Source organism: Egretta garzetta, unplaced genomic scaffold (assembly GCF_000687185.1).
Source record: "Egretta garzetta isolate BGI_Z169 unplaced genomic scaffold, ASM68718v1 scaffold68, whole genome shotgun sequence".
NCBI lineage: Eukaryota > Metazoa > Chordata > Aves > Pelecaniformes > Ardeidae > Egretta > Egretta garzetta.
The window spans coordinates 632,794-654,634 of record NW_009260774.1 but is presented as its reverse complement, the minus strand read 5'-3'; the positions used below and the strand labels follow the sequence as shown (position 1 = coordinate 654,634).

Below are 21,841 nucleotides of genomic sequence, written 5' to 3'. Positions count from 1 at the left end.
GGACTATTTATCACAGTTTTTTCAATGCCAAGTATTTCATTTCTGCCAGTTCCCCCCTAGCTTTTGCCAAGGTGGATTTTTGTTACCTCGGACATGTTAGAACACAGCCTTTGTACAGCAGTTTGTCATCTTAGATCTGAATAAAATCTTCCAAGAGTACCTTACTAAAAACACATGACGGGAGTAAAGAACCAGTTGAAAATTCTTGAATGGGCAATGTAATGTGTAATAAATCACCACAAGCACTTTCACAAAGAAAACAGTTCCTATCCCACATGCATCTCACCCCAGACTCTAATCACAGGAAGTTTTTTGATGACAGGAATCACTGGGAGCCTATATTCTCCTACTGCAGTGCTCTGTGCCACAGGGAAGAGTATTTCAGCCCAGATCAGCGTGATGAAATCCAGGTGGGTCTCAAAATGTACAATTTTTGTTCAAAATGCACATGCATTATCATCTGTGACCGGGTGACACTTCTTAGGAATTACCCTCAAATACGGACCATAAAAAACTAAAGGCACAAACTTCTGATGCTTTTGGACCCGCAAGTTCAAAGTCCGGTTAGTCTCTGGGATGTTACAGAGCATGTGGTCTACTCCATAAATACTTCCCTGGAAAACAAAACAACACAAAAAAAGTAAACCCTTATAGGTTTACGGTCAAAAGTAGTGAGTCATTTAAGGCAAAAATCCCCACAGACATTGCAGTTAATCCCAGCTGAAGCAATACATCTAAAAAAAAAAAAAAAAAAAAAAAAAAAAATCAGTGAGAAGGTCATCCTTAAAGGAAATCCCAAAATAGTGACAAAAGAAATGCCAAAGGAAGGCACAGAAACAAATTAAGCTCTCCCATCGCATCATCAGGCAATAAATATGCAGTCAAGACACACTGGTGTTTACAAAGACTGTGGTCAGCTCTTTTTTAGAGATTAATTTTTCTGCCTAATGTTTCCCTTTCACTACTAAATAATTTCATTCCGAGTAAGGTTGTTCACATGTAACTTTTACATTATAAATCTTGTAACAGCCTACAGTCTCTCCATTATATTTACTTTCTCTTCTCTACACAAAGTGAATGATTGTTCTAAACATACCCCACAACACTATTTATACTGTGCTTGGTTATTACATCTGTTTTCCTTCTGTCTGAGCAACTAATGTGAAATTTCATTCAAATAGCTTTACCTTAAAAATGTATTTCCTAAATATAAACAGAAAGATTTCTCCCATGCAAGTGTGTATCCACATCCATCTCAGAAAGCCATGCAGGCAAGACATTATTCTTCTCAAATATTTCTGTTCTTTCATCACGCTAGCACAAATCACAAACACCAAGAAAAAAATAACCTGAATTTAGGAGTAAATAGTTCATTCCTGCCATACAGTTAAAAAAAAAAAAAAAAAAAGATAGCTGAAACATATCTCATTCAAACAGCAGCAGTGTCGTTAAATCACGCAATTGTAATGGTAATGATGGTACTGCTTTCTGAAATGGAAATACACACACCGTGGAATTGACCTGTTGTTCCCTAACTTAACAGCTCTTATTATAGAGGGCATTTGCACAGTGCTACCTTTCTCTCTCAAAGTTTTGTTTGGTTTTGGTTTTGTTAGGAAAAAAACAGATTTATATATAAATAAAGGGCAGCTGCTACTAAGAGAAGGCAAATGCCTGTAGGACATAAGCAGGTCTCCTGACTGCAAGTGTTACTTGCAGTCTTACTATATTCTGAAAACTGGAGTATATCCCAGCTCAGCAGAGCTTCTACCCATTTGTTCTTGTCTGCTAAATGTACAATCCCATACAACTTCACTGTGATCAATGGGATTGTTTATTTGCACATCATATACTCCATTGCCTCATGTCCTTTTAGAAACAGTTCCTGGAAATGCAGAGCTACAGTCATTGTCAAACACTTTATTTTTCTCCATTTTTTTTTTTTTAAATTTCACACTGAAACAAACAAGAAAGTGCCATACAACTTAGCAAGAGGTTTAAAAAAATATCCAGGGCCATTCAAAAGTCTTTTTTTCATATCAAAAGCTTCATTGTCCTTTCCCCAAAGAACAGAATGATCAGCGACATTTTAGTTACACTGCCGATAAAAATAGAAGTAGTAATCAGTAAAAAACATTCCAGCAAAATAAGGATCTGTCGAGCAGCCTGCAAAACCCTGCAGAAGAAAAATAAAGGAGATTCATACCGGATCTTCTCTCAGTTCAAATGCTATTTGTCTTTTGCTGTGCTGCCATTTCAAAAGGCTTACCGGTGCAGCTACACGGAAATAGTATGCGCTGTCATACAATTTAGCTACAGGGAGAGCCCAAATATGCTGACGTCCCTAGATGATAAATGAGAGAGAGAGAGATTAGATAACCTTATTTCACATTAAATTGGAGAGAAGGTTAGGCTCTGGAAACGTTTCACTGACAAATGCAGTGCAAAATAATTATGATAACAAGACTTGATAGCTATAGTCAGAGTATTTAAAGACAAAGTGCTGACTTTAAGCCCTGCAAATGTGGGTTTGCTCTGATCAGCTCTGCCCTGACAGACTGACAGACATCTGGCTCCCAGAAACACTCAGCTGGGTCTGAATAACTGAACTCCCTCTCTCTAGTTTTCCAAGCAAATCCCACAGTAAATAGGGATTGTTCCTGATGTGCCAGGTGGCCTGAGAGCTTTAAGGTGTAATAGTGGCAAATGACAATTCTGCTGATTTTGAAACAGCAACTTTAGTAGTCCTCAGAAGGCAGTGAAAGTTCCTCTATATATTCTAAAGATATGAGAAACATCTTCATTCAGTATTTCAAAAACAGATGCAGGCAAGATTTCATGCTATTTTTGATTGTAGTGTCCTGCCATGTACAAATGAAAGAATACATTTTGTATCTGAAATGTTTATGCTACATTGAATAAAATAAAAATTCAATCCTCACCTCTTTTTAACCTAATGATCCATGGTAACATTTATTTCCTCAGTTTATAGTGTCTCAACTCCTTCATCTTTCCCTCCTCCCTTCAATTTCTGCCACATTCTCTCTGTTGGAGATGGCATGTTCACATGACAGAACTTAACGTGAGACTGCTGAGTCCAAATGACTGCTTGTCCTGCCCTTTTGTATGGAATAAGCCTTCCAGTCCCTAAGAAAATCCCCTTGAAAAAAACTTCTTCAACTAGGCAGCATTTCTGTTCTGAGCCACATCAAACCCGAACGCTCACTGCTGCTAGAGGCTAGTTAGCCTTAGTCTTTTGATGTTGATTTCAGGTTGACACAGGAAATCTCTTTGACCAGTTTTGGCAGTAAGCTTCAAGGATATTTCTGTATAGCAAAACTCTCTGGGACTGAGTTAATTCCAGCAGAGCTGTAATTAACTAACAGGAGACAGGTCAAAACTTGGACAATTTTGGCTTTCTGATGGCATTGCAGAAGTGGCAAAGAAGCCTGTAACTTTTTGCAAAGACATATGAAAAGTTGATCAGAAAGTCAGCAGAGGGTGGGAGTATCCCAAGTCCTCTAATTTGACAAATCACCAAAGTAGCAATTTAAAATCAATTAAAAACATAGCACGTATGGCATCATAGATCAGAAATCTAAAGACTCTGAAATTACTTCCAACTTCAGGGAGGTTTCTCCTACAATGTGTTCAGAAATTCTACCATCCTTGCTTCTGCCTTTCCTACGGTTTTAGCCAGTATAAACATTTCCAAGCAATGTGGACAAATTGAGGCCTTGAAAGAGTCTTCTATTTCCAGCTAATGTGAAGGGAGTTTATGGCCTTTATCAATCTACTGGAGATGATAAAAAATTTGCAAGATCCGGTCTCTAAATATTTTTTTACTGGGAAAAGCTAACATGTTTTAACAGCTTTGATTCCCACTGACGCAATCCAGAGAACGACATGTAAACAACTCTTGCTTTTACAATGAAGAACTTTCCCTAGAGAGATGCATTGGTAAAGTCCTGTTCACACAGAAATAAAGGGGAATACTACTATTTTTTCCAGTGAATTCAAGACTTAAAAATTGGAATTCACTACCCACAAGGCAATAACGGAAACAGTAGAATAGATGAGAGTTTGGAGGACTGTTTCCTAAGGCCCTGGGTGAAAAGTACTTCCATTTCTTAAGTATCTCTGGGGCTATATAGAGTTCTAGTTAGCGGTGTCCCTGCTCCTGCAGGGGGGTTGGACTAGATGACCTCTAGGGGTCCCTTCCAACCCAAAATATTCTATGATTCTATGATTCTATGGTGGTGAGTTACGCTGAAGCAGACTGAACACTGTCCTTGTAGAGAGTCACTAGATAGATTTTTATAAAATTCAGCAGAAAACTGACTCATACAAAAAGGTTGCATCTCATTATGGTCATGCCAAAACCAGCTATGACTGGCAGACTCAAAATACCATTTGGATTTCTACTGCCTTAATCAAGATCAGACTTTTGCAGCATTAATTTTATAAGTCAGGTTCTAATGGACTATTTGTTTTTTCCAAGTGCCCATACATACATTATTAACAAGGGCAAGGGGACTACCTGGCGTGAGCTACCCTCCTTTCCACACTCCGGAGCTGAAGATCTTAATGGTCTCTTTTATTGCTTCATTCATTCCTTATAAACAATGGTGTATAAGGCTATGCAGCAGAACAAGGTATTATAACAAGTTCTTTCCACCTTCCATATCCGCCTCTACTCCAGGATGTAACCACACAACAGTGCTCAAATCAAGAGCATCATTCAAGGGATTGTGACATCTTCCTTATGAGACACTGACGCTTTCATGAAAAGCAAACAGAGCTAATAGAAGGAAACACCATTCTGGAGAGCAAGGGGAGATTAAAGCTAATCACAAATTAGTTCAGCACTGTACGGTTTCAACTGCCAAAAACCACCAGAAAAATGAACACTTTCCTATATAAAGCTCAATTTTATTTTCAGTTTTGCACAGTACTTTTAATGCAAGAGATGAAAAAAGAGCCATGTGCTGGGCAGTACACAAAATTGTTCCCCACAAGCCAGAGTACTGCTGCAAAAATCTTACCTGCGTGGTTTCTAGGAAATCCTTCCTACTGTTTTGGCTTGAAGAATAACGGGAGCAATAATTTCCAAATGTGACTTTGCAGAGAAATATAATTAATGGTTCTGTGGTGCTTCAAGAAAGAGAAAAACAAGGATTATCTGATTGCTCTTAAATAGGAAAATCATATATACAAATACAAAATACATACAAGGCAAAAAAATCAAAGAATTGAACTGTGGAGAAATAAAGCAGAGGAGCTTACTTCACTGGCTGATATAAAGGAGATAAACCTAATCCATGGCTTACATTGTGCATAGGCATAACATACCTGTGCCAGAGGGTACCTGGGCATCTAAACACAAAATCAATTTTATGGAAAAAAAACTCTTATTAAGAGTTAAAACAGAGACCTATATAAATAACTCCCATTTGCTACTGTACACATGCAAATAGATCATTAAAAAGAAGTAAAAATATCCCAGCCTTTGTCTGGGAAAGCAGAATTTCATTCAGAATTCTTCAACAGCAAAGACCCTGTGGTTTTATCTTCTCTGAACTGTCCTTAGAGAAAGTTTCCAGCACTTCCTAGCTTACCAGATGGCTTTTCTGAAAAGAGTATAAACAAACAAAAATGCCTTGGAGATCCAAAGGAACTCAGATGTGGCAATGGCTAGCAGAAAAAAAATGTAAGCAGAAGGTGAGGAAAAGGTGACATCAGTATTTACAGTTTATGCTGTGGGGAACAATGAAAAACCCCCAGCAAAGTGTGCTTTCACAACCTTAATGAGGTATTTAAGAAACACCAGTTGTAAAGCATATAATTCATATACAGCAGATTCTCTGTCCTACACAGGCTGTCAGTAGTGTGTATTGGTTTGATTTTATTCAGCAGGCATAAAAGTTTTCCAAATTTATGAAGTAGTTACAGTGTCTTACAATATTTGGACACGGCAATAATCCAAATATGTTTGGGTTTTCTCAAGCGTTTTGGATTTTGTTAAGTTTGCGGCTTTGTTCAGTGGAAGTTTATAGCAAAGGTATATATTGAAAATCCCCCTCCTCCCAAACCACAAACCAGTATCGAAAATAAATTCAGCACCCACTAAAGTGAAACTCCGAGTATGATGTATTATTCCCTACATGGGAGGGTTGCATTATTAGTTTATAATGGCATACACTTAAAAGACAGATTTTTCAGTTGCTGTAGAAAACAAGCAGGCATTTTGGGAGTACTGTTATATTTCCTCTTATCTGAAAAAGGCGGATGTTTATAAAGATAATACTCAAGATTGAGAGATTAGACCTAAAGACCACAACTTCACAGAGCCCTTTCTTGAAGAGACTGGAGTCATGAAGTGTCATCAAGCAGAGTGTTTGGCAGCTGTTCTGGCTATTGCTGGCCTTTCTCAAAGAGCCCAAAAAGAGAGGACTTGTTACTTCTCGGAGAACGTAATGGAGCCAGGCTTTTATTTGAGGAGAACATGTCTGCTGAGAGGAATAAGTTTGCTGCTTATTCCCACTGTGAGTCACAATTTTATGCATTACCAGAGGTTCCTGCACAAACATCCCCTTTTACAGTGCTTGGCACAACAGGCCAAAAACGTGTTCTCTGGATTTATATATACATGTTCCTAATCATATTTCTCTACACCAAAAAAGCTCAAATCCCTAGTCTACAGGCCACAATCCTGCTAATATATGCATATGTGTCTGCTCAAATGACTATTAAACGGAACCTTAAGACTATTGGGTTCATGTTAATCTGCATATTAATCAGATATTAATCTACATTAATGGGGGAATTTGTCATTCGGCTGAGCATGGCATTGGGCCTATGCTACAGCAAAGGATCTACCCAAAGGTCTACATTAAGAACTTAGCTGTGCATAGATTTGCCCCACTCCTCTGAATAGGGACAAATTAGTGTCACAATAGAAATCAGGCAAGAATTACTATAAAAAAAAAAAAATGAACCACTGTTTTGTTATATATGTATTATCTTTAATTGTACTTACTTTATTTCCAGTGAGATTTCTACATCCATGGGTGTATGTTTGTTAACAGGAATAACATAGCTGTAATTTCCAGACCTGAAAAAGGTGGCGTTAATGCACGTAAGATTTTGAGATAGGTTTTTTCTTTGCAAAAACATGGAAATTGTATTTAAATTTAAAAAGAAAAAATATCAAAAGGTAGAAAAAAACTCCTGCACAGTAGAGGTAACAGCTGTGAGAAAGACCTAGCCAAGTAGCCATGCCACATTAATGGTATTCTATTCCAGCACAATAAAGCATAATAAAACAATTTACCTACCCACACTGTAGATTTTTACTGCAATACCGATTGTCAATGCTTTGCTGAGTTTCCAAAATCTGTATGGAACTGATTGTTGTATCAATCCCTAAAAATATTAAGAATAAGGTTTTCTTCTTGATTAGTTCAGAAATCTTCAATAAAAGCATAATAAAATTGCAGTTAGTACAGTGGCATCTACTCCCTTGCTTGCCACTACAGGAGTTGCTCCAGGTCTACATTAGTGCTCAGTAAAAAGTGTTTGGCTGATTACCTTCGTTCTACCATTACAGGGGAGATAAGATCCTTGTTCGATTTACAGCGACAAATATCCTGGGCAGGCACCTAATGTTGTAACATTTTATTTTGGGCAGACATTGAAGGCTGTTTTGATGGTAGTCCAAGCAGGATACAAATGTGCCAACGTTCATTTTGATGCACTAGAAGCCATGCTCATGCAAGTAACTATTAATTTGAAAAACGTTGTCATTGCTGAGAGAAATAATTCGGAATGCAACAAAACTTGTTTCTAATCCTACATGCTGAAAAACTACCTAACTCTAATGAATATTGTAATTTCTTCATAAAATGCTGCCTTGAACTTGCAAGAACTTCAGAGGTTTGAAATATTCTACGTATACGGATATCAGGAAATATGAATCCAAATATGATCAGCTAACCAAAAATATGCCCTTTGATCCTAAGGAAACTGTGGCAATAGGAACAATTAAAAACAGCAGTTAGCAGGATACCGCCTTGATATCTTCCCAAGATTTACATCTTTAACTTGGAGGAAGTTTACAGTCTGAGGAATGGAAATATGGAATAAAAAACTCTACAAAATTTTGTATTTTAGAATTAGTTCAACATCCTATGTATCAACAGATGTATATACATTGCATTTATACATATGCACATGTTGAATATGTTTCGGGGCAGCATGCAATGCAGTTAGATATCTAGACACCAGTAATTGAAAAAAACTCGTTTCTGGGGAAAAAAGCAACTTCAGACCATAGCTGGTGTGCTGATTACCAGGAAAGATGAGTTACCAGAGTGATTATGTCCCTAACCAGGCTGGATGAAGTTCCCCCATTTGCCACAGGCTTCCTGTGATACCTTGGGCCAGCATCTCTGTGCCATGCAGGTGTTCTCTAAGGTGGCCAGTTATGGTGAGATAAAGAATATAGCCTTGATGGCGTGCCTCTTCCCCAAGGCAGATTAACCCTGAGGAAAGTAAGGCGGCAAGAACCAGTGGCTACCACAGCAGCACAGCTTTTGCTTTCACAGCTGGCCTAGCGATCACTGCACTGAGCTGCATCCTGAGCAGCTTATTTCTTGTGGGTGTATCTACAGCATCTGATCAGTGCGGGTCCATAGTTCGGAATTCCAGCATCTCAGTCCCCCTAAACAAGCCCACTTCTGTCTGAACTGTGGAGGGCCTCAAACGGAAGGGGCCAAACAAGTTTAATCCCCCCAAGTGCACCTAGGCTCACATTGCTAATGGTTTGGGGAAGGCACAAGTGTGCAGGGAGTGTGCCAGCCATCAGCAGATGACTTCATCTATTGCCTACATCCTCAAGCTGCTGATTTTAAGCCTTGCAACATGGTGCAGAAAGCATAAGAAGGGCCTGGTTCAGGAGGCCCACGCCTGCTCTTCACATCGCACTGTGAACACTGGTTTTGTGTTTCTGTTCCTCTGTTCTACAGCAACAGGTCCCTACTTCGCAAAGAAACCTGATGATTATAAGCTGGCCTGTGCTCTGATTATAAAACGTCTGTGGGGTAGCGTATACTTAACTTTCAGCGTGCAAATATCCACACGTATGCACAGAGGTAAATTGAGCATGTTCATCTCAAAGAACTAGCCCAGATGAACACTTCCCTGTGACACAGCATCTCATTACAACATGTATCATAGTAATGCCACAGAGGCTCTTTTCTGAGGTGTGTAGCCATGTAAAAAAAGATTTTTCCCAGATCATCCCACAGGGACATACCCAGGCAACAAGCAGAACCTGTGTTCTGTTCCTCACATGGCCCCCGGTAGCAACTTGCTTTAAGTGCATGCCAGTGTATAGATGTTTTATTATCCAAATGTTGCCTAATATTTAATAGAGCATTTATAAAAAACCCAAACCCTAAACCAAAGCATCCACATAAACATAAGAGACAAGGCATAATCCTGCTTATATTGAATGAGAGTGTGCCATTATAACATACATAATCAGCAGATACTCATCTTCACAGAAAAGAATCAGTACTTTCAGCACAGACTAGCTCTGACAGCAGTGCATGGTCACTAAAAGAGGAGCCTGAAAGGAAGCTAAATGTCCTGTGCTGAAGAACTTCATTTCATCTCCACTGATGCAGGCAGTATCTGGATCCTAAGGTAGAGATGGCTCCTTTCAGCAGCTGACGTTTTTAATCCATTAGGGCAACTGGGCCAAACCCCAAACACTTCCTTTACAGTGTATCATGCATCTCCTGCACACAAGTACCACACTCATATGCTTAAGCATTTTGCTATATAAGGGTTAGCAGTGCTGAGCACCTTACATGATTTCAGCCCGTCAAGGAAAATGTCACTTGTCATTTTATTGCACCTGAAGCAAAGTCTAAGAACTCTCTAGAGAGGGCAGCCAGAATGTCTATAAAAATCTAAGATGTAAGAATAAATTGCAATGACAAGAAAATTATAATGAATCACAGGTATTTAATAGATTCCTAAGTGCTAATTCTCTATAATGACCAGTTATAAATGAAACTTCTCTAAATTCCAGCAGCAGAATTCCAAGCCTAAAGGTAGCTCCTCAAAGTTACACAATTATACATTTCAAGAGGTTTTTTTTAAAATATGGGACTTACAGTCATTTCCAAGATCAGGTCTTCTGTTAGATTTTCTGGCTGGATCTCGTTCAGGTAACATGTCCTTTTTGTTTCCTGTGAAAGCACATAGGTACAAATGTCCCCAAGTTAGCCTTGCACAGTTGTACCAGCAAAATATGAATACAACACCAGAAGATGTTTTGTTAATTATCTCTTGGATAAAGGCATGCATAACCAACAAGAGAAACATTGAAAATACAAAGCATCTCTATTCAGGAGAAGATATATACAGTCAAAAGAAGTTTGCAGATAACAAGAAACAAGCTTTTGAAATTCTACAGGATATCTAAAACATTTCAAAAAATACCCTAATAGAAAAGATTTCATCCCACACACAGAATATCACCAATTGTTACAATAGAGAGGCAAAGCAAAAGTCAACATCCAGTCAGGCACTTCAGCACAAATACAGTCGATCATAAAGCTACATCTTTCTTATCAGGGAGAAAACGAATAAATAAGCATCTGCCACACAAACATAGGCCAGGGGAGTAACTTAGCTTTTTGAATGTGAGTTGTAAGACGCCAAGGACTGACCCAAGTGATACACAGTACTTCAGGGAGAGAAGGATGAGTCACCAAATTAAAGAAACTAATACCCAGCTTTAACAACATAATCACCACCTTCACTGATGTCACCTTTGTAATTTCAAACATTGAACTAGGCTGGGAAATATAAGCTGATGATTTATTTTTTTTTACTCTATTCATTTTCTCTTTAAAAGATCTTCAAAAGATCTTTTGAATAATCATCATATTGCAAAACCTGGGGAAGGCAAAAGGCTCTTCAAGCTCATGGGAAATGGTTTAAAGCTATTCCTGTGCTTTTACACTAATTGCCAGCCAAGAATCTCTCCAGAGACACGTTACCAATAAACCGGCACTGAGAAACGTTGATCATGCCTAAACATGCTTCATCAAATACCATTTCATCTGGGAAAAAAATGGAATCATATATTCCTAGAATACCAAAACACTCCAGTGCCGTGTTTTCCAAAGGAAACATTCTGATTTCAAAATGACTGCTTAGAACAGAAGTCACGGCTTCATTGTATAAAAATCTGTTTTGCAAAAGGAAGGATCAAATGCATTATTTCACTGAGATTGAAAGAAGAAAGGTGGATTGACCTTACTGTTTTATTATTCATTTCAGATTTTGGTTTTCATTTCAGTATTGGGAAATATGAAAATTCAGGCTTTCCTCATGCTAGTAGCTGACTGAGAGCATGGAAAAACATTAACAACTGGAATCTGAGGACCCAGAAGCAATGCAATACAAAATCATCTCTGGGATTTTCCATCATTGTTGTGTTTTGATATGAATCTGTGATACTGCTGCTAGTTATTCCCTGAATTCATTTTTTATTCACTTGCTCAGCATACAGATTTGCCAGTTCTGCCAACTTAGGTAGTAACTGTTGCATTTAGTAGTCATCTGCTGTCCCAGTTCTTTACACTGTGGTCTGCTTCCGCACACCTAGAAAAACAGCAACTGAACACATGCAATCAGTTACACATGTACAGTAGGTCTTGAGGCAGATCTAAAAAAGACCTATTCACTCTCTCATTCTTACTTTTAATTTACGAACCAGTCATCACATCTTCCTTTCACTTTCTTCTGTTTTCTCTTAATAGCTTAGGTATGTTAGCAATGCATTCAACACTCCCTGCCTTTTTACATTTCCATTAACAAAATTATTCTGTAGGAAAACCTATATCCCCTGGTAAAGGTAAAAGATTGCTCACTGAAAGAAAGATATTCGCTCTGTAGATACAATACTTCAGCTGTGCAAGTATTGGCAGGAATATTTATTACATACTCTGAATTAATAAACACTGAATACTGTGATTCTTTGACAGATGATGGAAGAAAGCATTAAGTGGTAATCAGAAATCTGTATAGAAACTAGGATGAAGACAGATTTACTTCTCCAAGATTTCAACTATTTAAACTCTGAGTCAGTAACCAGTACAGAAGATTATTTTTACTTTGTTTTTTAGTCTCTATAAAATCACTATTTCATTGTCCTTTAAGCTGATACAATCCAAATGAAATACAGAAAACAGGACCCTGAAGTTATTTGTATGTGGAGCTCAAGTTTCCAGTTGAGAACACCAGGAACTACCAAAAAACACTGTAGTAGCTTTCAATGAATTGTGGTAAACTTCCACTCTATCACGTAACGGTAACTCTGATGGTTTTCTCAAAGGCGGGGTGATGGGATGCGAAGATCCAATTCAATAACAAATATAAAAGTACAAGAACAACCAGAATGTAATGAGGACAACCATTATCTCCACATGAGATTCAGATAAACTCATCCAATAAATTTGGTATCTTTTTTTTTTCCTCAAGCACTTTCTGGTTTTAATTCACACGAGTTGTAATATTCTATAAGCAGTATGGAAAAAAACCTGCTGATGATTTCTTGTGGTAGTACTTTGCTATGAATCCATTAACTACCATCTGATGACAACAAAGAAAATGCAAAAAATTGACCAAAATCCAGCAGGAGCCTTCACCAAGCTTTTATTGTGAGAGGAGAGACACCAGGGAGAAACAACGCTCTTAGAGAAAGTACGGACAGACCCTGGTAGCAGGGACGCTTAACATGAAGGGGTGAGAAATGAGACCTAATGGCACGGAAACAGAGAGCAGGAAAGGCCCAGATGCTGAAGGATATTCATGCTCCTGCTTTCCACTGAAATCAACAGGAGTTCAAAAGTCTAAATCCCTCAGAGATACCAGTTCCTAAAACAAATAAAGGATGAGGAAAAAGGGCACATTAAGCTAGCCTACATAAAGATGTGCTGAATTTTTGATCAATACATTTTTTTCTTGCTTGTGAATGTTTTTGTTTCTACTTCAACACTCCTAACAGCCTTCTCCTCGACAAATCTGAGATGCAAGGGATTAGGATCTATACTGTACGCACTCAGTAGCAGCCTGTACCCAAAGAATTCAGGTATCGCATGGTGGAACAGTAAAAGGTCGGTTAAATACGAACCCCTAATTCAGCATTTAAGTCAACTGTAATGTCAAATAGTTTTATCTTCCCATGAATCAGACTAATCATCTGATTCTAAAATATCCACTGTTTATCTTGATTATTCCCCATATTTAACTCCTAGCTTTTTGTTCTGAAAACATTTTCCTTTTCATTTATCTTGGCTGCAGCTACATTAAGCAGCTTGTTGGTTTTCCTTCTGTTTGGATTTCATATTGACATTGTTACCTTCCGTCTGGGGGTACATTCAGCTTCATTAAACTTGTGCAGATCTGAAATCTTTCAGTAGCTTGTGTACTGTGCAGATTTTTTACTCTTGGATCCACACTTAATGCTATTTGGAGCATAAGACCTTGAGAAGGTAATGCTTTGTATTTATTCTTATCTTCCTTGCCACCTAATACTATGAAAAGCAGCCAGCTGGGGATAGAAGGTTTTCGTATTTCATTTTCATCCGTCTACAGTTCCCTTAGGTAAGACCTCTTGGAGGCACCACATTGAGCTATACCTGCCACAGGGCTTACTGCAGTACTGATCACAAGAATCACAAGGACCACTCACACGCAGCTTGTCTGCAGACAACAGCACTTTGCAGTGTAAAGAACGGCCAGTGGGTGAATCCCACTGCAACAGTTTGTGTGGTAAGAGTGTCAGAGCAATTGGCAATGCCTGCCCTGGTAGACATTTGCACATCAGAGGCTGAACTGCATTTGTCCCCGATTTCACCTCAACTCGTCAACTGTGGTTGGTGCAAGAATTGTTCCCAAAGCCAAGAAAGGAAGACTATGAACGCTGGATTTAGTAATACTAACACTTGCTTCTAGACGCTGACAGTGTTACGGTCTGGGAAAGAGGGATACAGATTCCAATAACTGGTACATACCTTTATGTATAAAATCTTTCTTACAAATATTATAAACAAAATTATAAATATAAAAAATATATTATAAACAATACACCTACTCATATATTACACACATAACATCTGGTAGACAATAGCTGAAAGAGAATTCATTCCAATACAAGTAATTCATTTCATAGAGCTCTGCCTTTGAATAACATTTCTCTACTCAAAAACCCTGCCTGAATGAGCAGTTTTAATTCTAAGTTTTATATTTTCTGGCAATTAAATTTCTGTCTCTGCCCACAGAAAAGATGTAATATCACCACACTGTGACACCATCAAGTGTTTTGGTTTTTTTACATCTGTTAATTCACCCTCCGCTACCCCCAATCAACTCCCGGTCAACAGCAGCCAAAGGTTAATTAAAAGGATTAGTGACTTTCTGGCTCACATGAATGGCCAGGCAGAACAGTGACACCTGACAAAACATCTTAGGACCCAGAACTCTTAACAGTAACCAGGCCACATTTTTCAAAAACATATTGACTGCAGTGGTGATTAGTTACATCAGGATTTTTTAAATCCTCTGAACTAGGCACTTTTGTTGGAAGCTAACTACCTTTAAAGATTCTTGCCCCTTCCCCCACACTCTTCATGTAGTGTTTATTCAAATGCTAAATAACAGAAATTAATGTCTCGACTTACGTTTCCCCTTTGCATCGGTTTCCTCGTAACTTAGAGATTTGACTTTTTGTTGATGAATTGGACAACAATAGACCTTGTCACAAGGCAAAATGTCACAGAAATTCACTTCAGGGATCCTGCTGATGGGTTGCGTACTCTGAGAAATTGTGATTTCCCCCTGCAATGCTAAAGGGAAAAAAAAAAGACATAATTCTCACTAGTGCTGTGTCTCTATTAGCATTTTATAATAGTACAGAAATCGAAAGCCTGTTACATGTATGCAGACCAGCAGAGTTAAGAACTTGAGGTACTGCTGATGAAGAAAAAGAAAAACAATTAATTAAGAAATGGACATCAGAGTTGTGGACCAAACAGATTGGTCCACAATCTATTACTAATTCTAATTCACTAACACTAATTCAACTACTTGCCTGTAAATCGGATGTTTTTCAAAATGTCTGTCATGAACGCTAAGTAAATATAGGGTCGATATTGTCAAAGCACTGTAGAAAGAGAATTATTCTGTAGATTTACATCCATCTCTTAAGTAACATCATATGAATGACACTTTTACAGCACCTTGTCCAAATGTAGTAGTATAAGAGTTAACTATCTAACCACTTCCCCTTTAGTGGAAGGCATTTCGACTGAATCTAATGGGTTTTAGGTCAGATACTTGTATACAGCTAAATTCAACACAAAATATGGTCAGTTTTCCATTCTAAATAGAATCACAACACCAAGTACTCAGTTCACAGAGAGATTGTCAGCCACAGGTTTTTGGACTGGAAACAGAAAATGGCAATCTCAAATGTGCAGAGAGTACTTTCCTTTCCACAAGTCCAATGTCACAAGTTAAACTTCCAGAGTCACAAGATTGCCCACCACATTGGGAACAAGTCCAGCTTCATTTTGCACAACAGAATCGCCCTGTACATCCAAAATTGTACTTAAGCGCAAAATGATTGCATAAAACATGCAGAGTCTCACAAGTCCAGCTTTGGATCTGTAGCACGAGCCACCGAGCTACATTCAAGGTGCACCACACATTGTGACATGGACAGAGAGTAGTTGGGTGTGCACCACAGGAGTATCTCACTTTTCTAAAACGATTTCAACTTTACAAGATTACCAGGCGTATTCACTGTCAATTTTAATACATTATGTTCTTTTGGTAGGAAGGGTGAGAAAAAGAAAAAATTGCAGTCTTATTTCTGATGAGATAAGTAGAAAGGGGAAGGGAGAAACAAGTCAACTTGTTGATAATCAATTGTTACCATAGTGCCATAATAGCAATCAAAGCTATTATAGTCACCCGGAAAATCTTCATGGAGCAAGACTCTTTCCTCTTTGACAAACAAACCTACAAAAACAAAAATGTTTGGTTAATTTCAGTGGCACATGACTAAGCTACTATTAGTAGATTAAGAAATACTACAGTAGTCTGACTTTAAGTTAAACTTGTTCCTTTCAGAGGAGCCATACAAGTCATCTTTATATAGGGGTCAACATCTGAAGAGAAAAACTTAAGTAATGAAAGGTTTCCTAAAACTGTGAGTGCACTGCACACTGTTCATAGCCTGGGGATACAAACATTACACAGGAAGAAAGGGTGGGTAAAAATAACAGCTCCTTCTCTTTTCTTCCTGCTACTTTTCATACACTTGAAGTATTTAAAAATCAAATTAACTCAGTAAGCAGTGGACAGAACTAAAAGCTTTCAGTACGTGCTCAGACCATATTAAACCAAGGCTGGTGTAAATACAGAAGAAAGGCACTTTCCAAACAAGTAGGATGCTCTTAGATGATGGAGCATTTGATTGTCATGGAATAAAGAACATTTGACCTGTTATTTTTCTTGCTCTTTGGCACAGGGAAAAGCAAGGTATGCAAATGAGCACTGGTTCATCTTAAAGAACAGGACCTAGCAGCCTAGGAAAACAGTCTTGGAAAAGGTCAACATATATTCCCTAACTCATTCAATCACTGTGAAAAGGGATCTCCTCTTTCTATACCAGGATATGAGCAAGAGAAAGTCATTCAGCAATAGCAACGACATCCTATGCAGGTCTTAACCACCAGAAAGACAGCATTATCCAGCACAAAACAGGAGATGCTAACTACAAACCACAGTAAAGACTCATCCAAGGAAGAAAGCTGATGAAGAATTATCACTGTGCAGACTTCCAAACTGAAATGAGCATTTCTGTGCAAGGCTGCACTGCACCATGTCAGCACATCTACAGGTTCAACAACTCTCTCCTGCTGAGGTCTCCTCCTTTACACCATCACACAGCATGGACCTACTCACACACACAATGTACAGGCAAGAAGCGGAAGTGTCTCATGTATTTTATATCTCAGTATAGTTAGTTATTAAGATTCTAGCATGACACTAAATAATTCTGGCTATGGAATCTGAGCCTATATTTAGAAACATTAAAGCTTTCATCAGTATTTCAGCACTTACAAAAACTCTCTCATGGGCATATTTCATATGTTTAATTTTACTCACCTTGCTGGATTTTAGTTGGACTGATTTTTTTGATGGCAAAAGACTAGCAGCTCGACTGTACCTGCTGTAAGAGACAAAATCTCTTTAATATTCAAATGCTTCAGCAACTAATAAATGAGAGACATTTTCAATAGGGTGTTAATGTCACTTGCTTTTGCAATTTTAATATTTAAAAAAGAGAAAGGCAGAAGTGTCATCAGATTCATTTTCAAGAACAAAGGCCTCCAGTTAACTCATTCAAGTGAATGCTATTAAATGCTACATTTGCTTTCAAAGAAAACTCGAGGAAACGGTTTAGAAATAGGAAATGCTCATCACTTCCACTGAAGCACTAATGAAGATTCTTTCTTGCAGAAGACGCTCTGCAGATTTCTCTTAGCAGCAATTTCCAAGCTCCAGGGCTGTAACTGGGCATAATCTGCCCTTGTTTTATGCAACTGAAGCAATTACAAAAATGACTGCAATTTAACAGCCATTTCAAATATTAATTTTGTCAGATAGTTAAAAAATAGGAGAAATTCGCATTTTTTGCACAACTTAAATGCTGGAAATGAGCTGAACTACACTGTCAAGCAAAATCAGTTTTCACTTCTGTGAAAGTTTCACTTCTGTGATGGCTGTGCTGCGAGGTCGAACCCCATGCACCAGTACAGGCTGGGGGCTGACCTGCTGGAAAGCAGCTCTGCCAAGAGGGACCTGGGAGTCCTGGTGGATGACAAGCTGACCATGAGCCAGCAATGTGCCCTTGTTGCCAAGAAGGCCAATAGTATCCTGGGGCACATTAAGAGGAGTGTGGCCAGCAGGTCAAGGGAGGTTATAGACCCCCTCTACTCTGCCCTGGTGAGACCCCACCTGGAGTACTATGTCCAGTTCTGGGCTCCCCAGTTCAAGAAAGACGAGAAACTCCTAGAGAGAGTCCAGAAGAGGGCAACAATGATTAGGAGACTGGAGCATCTCCCCTATGAAGAAAGGCTGAGGGAGCTGGGCTTATTTAGCCTGAAGAAGAGAAGACTGAGAGGGGATCTCATCAACACGCACAAATATCTTAAGGGTAGATGTCACGAGACAGAGACAGACTCTTCGCAGTGGTGCCCAGCGACAGGACAAGGGGCAATGGGCACAAACTGAAACATAAGAGGTTTCAGTTGAATATGAGGAAGAACTTCTTTACTTTGGGGGTGACAGAGCACTAGAACAGGCTGTCCAGGGGGGGCTGTGGAGTCTCCTTCTCTGGAGATATTCAAAACCTGTCTGGATGATGTCCTGTGCAACCTGCTCTAGGTGACCCTGCTTTAGCAGGAGGGTTGGACTAGATGACCTCCTGAGGTCCCTTCCAACCCCTGCCATTCTGTGATTCTACCACAGAGACCACTTTACCAATTTCTGTGACAACTATCAGAGAACATTCCAGACAGAGGTACCTGACTTTGCTTTCTTCACTGACTGTTGACTTTAAACTGCTCATCCGTTTCAGCCTGGCCAGTTTCCTATTCCACTGTTCCAACTCTTCTATTCTGACTTCAAGATTGTTGGTTAGTTTACAAAGCTGCTTTACAGCACCAACATTCTCCATAAAGATCTGATCCTGAGAAGAAAAACAATGACAAAATTAGATACACTATATTCATCAGTCAGATGTAACAAGCAGTAATGAGTACTGAATTCACCTATATTAATATACATTGAATATTTAAAATGCAAACACAAGTTAACTCACTGTAAATGGGATGTGTTTATGACGATAAAAACCTTTGTCTAGATTGTAAAAATTGCTTATGTTCAATTTGCAGTAAATTGGACTTGCAGAAAAATTTGAAGAACCTGAAGGGCTTTGTAGACCAAGAATTTAAACTATATTTTACCTTCACACTGTACTGAATTTTAAACCTTAACACTGTCACAACAGGCATCTACTGTTTGATTTGTAGTGCTGCAGCTGAACATAGATTTCAGAATCCCTTAGCAAATGTACCTCCAACCATCCACCTGCAGGACTGACTAATTTGGCTCAGACAAGCCAGAGTTCCTATCCATGTTGTACGCAGTGTGTGAATCACACAGGAATATGTGAGCTGGGGAAAGATCCAAACCAGAGGTCAAGCTGTGACAGCATAATATTTTATTCTCCCCTTCAACCTCTCCAGCCATTTACAGGAGTCCTGTAAGTTCTAATACCATGATCAGGTCCACAACTAACACAGTTCAAACACCCTCCATTTACTCCTTCAGAATATTTTACCCAGAAAAAGCCTTCTATTCTTCTACCCCCTGCTTATCATCTAGGTATCAGTCTGCTGCTGGAGAAGCCCTCAGTACAACCATCCATGTAATAAGTATTTTATCCATTTCTGAACCAAAAATGGTTACTGATCCACTGCAGGAGCACGGTAACAGCATACTTTCTTTGCTGTGTTTGAAAGAATGGCTTTCTTATACTAATGTACAACCAGGCCGATGCCATTAAACCTTGGATGAAGCTATTACTGCAGTTAATGTTGCCAAGTATTCCAGTCTAGTTAAGTCATGCAGAACTAAGGCAAAAGCAGAGTTTTGCCTTTCACGTTGTAAATGCCACGCACACCTTTCTTCTAAAGGTGACCACATTCCACAGAAAGAGACAGTATTTCGTATAAACAGAACCAGAGCACAGGTATTGGTAATAAGTTGCAAATGTCTCTACTGCCAGAAGACCAACAGCCGGCTTAACTAAAAAGTGACTTCAAAATAACCTCCTGTTCCTAGAACTGTGAAATCATTTATACAGCCACTCGTTCTCATATCAATGATATGTAGCAGTTGTCCTTTCCATTCTCTTCAAGTCATGCATGAATCTCTTCTAGGTGACTTCAACTAGCTGAGAAAATGGCTCACTGGCAAAATGAAGGAATCCTTTCTTTGGGAAAAAAGGACTGATTAGAGTTTTACTGTCCCACCGATGCCAAAGTACTGAGCATAGTGCGATTGAGATGAGAAGAAAGATTCTTGTCCCAAAATAGTGAATTTCCACAAGGTTGAGACATTTCTCTAGGAAGTAGCAGAGCTTGGTTCAAATGTGTAATGCACTCAATTAATTTTACAGAGTTCGACAACTCCAAGCAGGTAACTGACAAAGAGACACAGCTAAACCAGCCAATATCCTGCTTATCTGCAATTAAGCTTGGAAGGTGAGATAACAAAGTTCAAGGCCTCATCACCTGCCTAACTGAAAGTGAAGATATGAAGAAATGTCCATTTATTACTCAAGGTACTGAGCTATTCTGGAGTTGGGAGCTCCAGACATTTAAAGCAGATGTTCCACCTGGACATCAGATGTTCCAAATCTCTGAATTCAATACACATCTTAAGCTGTTAAAACACAGATCTTTCCTGCCCCATCACCCCAAAGGTCATAGAATTGACATTCACATGTTGTGCCACAGGTGTTAGGAGAAAGGGCAGAAAGCACAGATTTACCTAACTGTATTAAAACAATGTCAAAGTGTTTGTGAAGTGATTCCAGACCTAGCCAAGTAGTTAAGAAAATGCTAAGCAGCAAAAAAGCCATTGTTGTAACAACTCATTTTTTTTTAGAATCACAGCTTCCATTTGCTAGGTCACATCCCTGGAAGCCATTCTGGCAAGCATTGTCCAGAGAACCAAGCTACAGAGTAGAAAAAGAACACACTGGGCCCAAACAGCAGTGCTGTGAGGCACTGTTATAGATGGTATTTTGTGTGATATTTCAGCAGAGAGATATACATCAAAAGCTCACGTGTCCAACCTGAAAGTTTTGTCAGAAAAAAAACTAAATACCCATAAACAGTTTTGTGGGGGGCTCAAAAATGCAAATGATGCTTCAGCTGCCACACATTGTAACAGGCATGGTTTAGTGGTGGGATGGCAGGGTTAGGTTAACGGTTGGACTTGATGATCTTAAAGGTCTTTTCCAACCTAAAGAATTCTATGATTCTATGATAGGGCAAAATGAACCTAGTGTCACTATCTCACACCACTGCTCTTCCATGACCATCTAAAAATCAGCTACAGGCTGGAACCCTGACCAAATTTTTTAAAAGTCTCCTTTTCAACAGTATCTCTGGAACATGCTCTTTCCACAGCTTTATTCATGTGTCTAATTCATGCTTCCTTTATAAGGAATATAGTCTAGCAGATTTAACCTATGAATTTAACTTAATTAGTAGCCTATCAAAAGAAGACAAGTGAAATGCAGTATTTGTTATAGGTATTTTCTCCAAGTTTGGCGGTGTAAACTTGTGCTTTCTACAGAACCATGAAAGAATGCATGATTGTAATGAATGCAGGATTGTGTTCATGACATCATCCAGACAAGACAAGGTTACCAATCTGTAAAACCTCCCTCTCCCCATCATCAGCTCTAAGCGGGAAAAAGCTGGGAGGTGGTCCTTGACCTGCAGTGAAACAGCACTCAACAGAGGGGCCGCTCGGAGCAATGTTGTGGACAAGCGCTGCCTGCGGTCATGCGTGACTGGACTCTCTGACTGACAGCCCCTTGCAGTCCTACTTCTACAGCCAGAATAGGGGAAGAGAGCGCAGGACAATAGACTAAGGCATTGTTTCCAACCTA

General features: G+C 39.0%; 1 protein-coding gene across 1 annotated transcript in view; it reads right to left on the bottom strand.

The window, feature by feature from the left end:
• Positions 1 to 2,089: 2,089 nt before the first annotated feature.
• Positions 2,090 to 21,841, bottom strand: part of MYRFL (myelin regulatory factor like) — a 49,060-nt gene continuing 29,308 nt past the window's right edge. Inside the window, 11 exon segments of the mRNA XM_035901695.1 lie at positions 2,090 to 2,176; positions 2,270 to 2,344; positions 5,046 to 5,154; positions 7,040 to 7,114; positions 7,338 to 7,425; positions 10,185 to 10,259; positions 14,763 to 14,958; positions 15,169 to 15,244; positions 16,019 to 16,104; positions 17,257 to 17,320; positions 18,678 to 18,841. Coding sequence (XP_035757588.1) covers positions 2,090 to 2,176; positions 2,270 to 2,344; positions 5,046 to 5,154; positions 7,040 to 7,114; positions 7,338 to 7,425; positions 10,185 to 10,259; positions 14,763 to 14,958; positions 15,169 to 15,244; positions 16,019 to 16,104; positions 17,257 to 17,320; positions 18,678 to 18,841 — 1,095 coding nt within the window.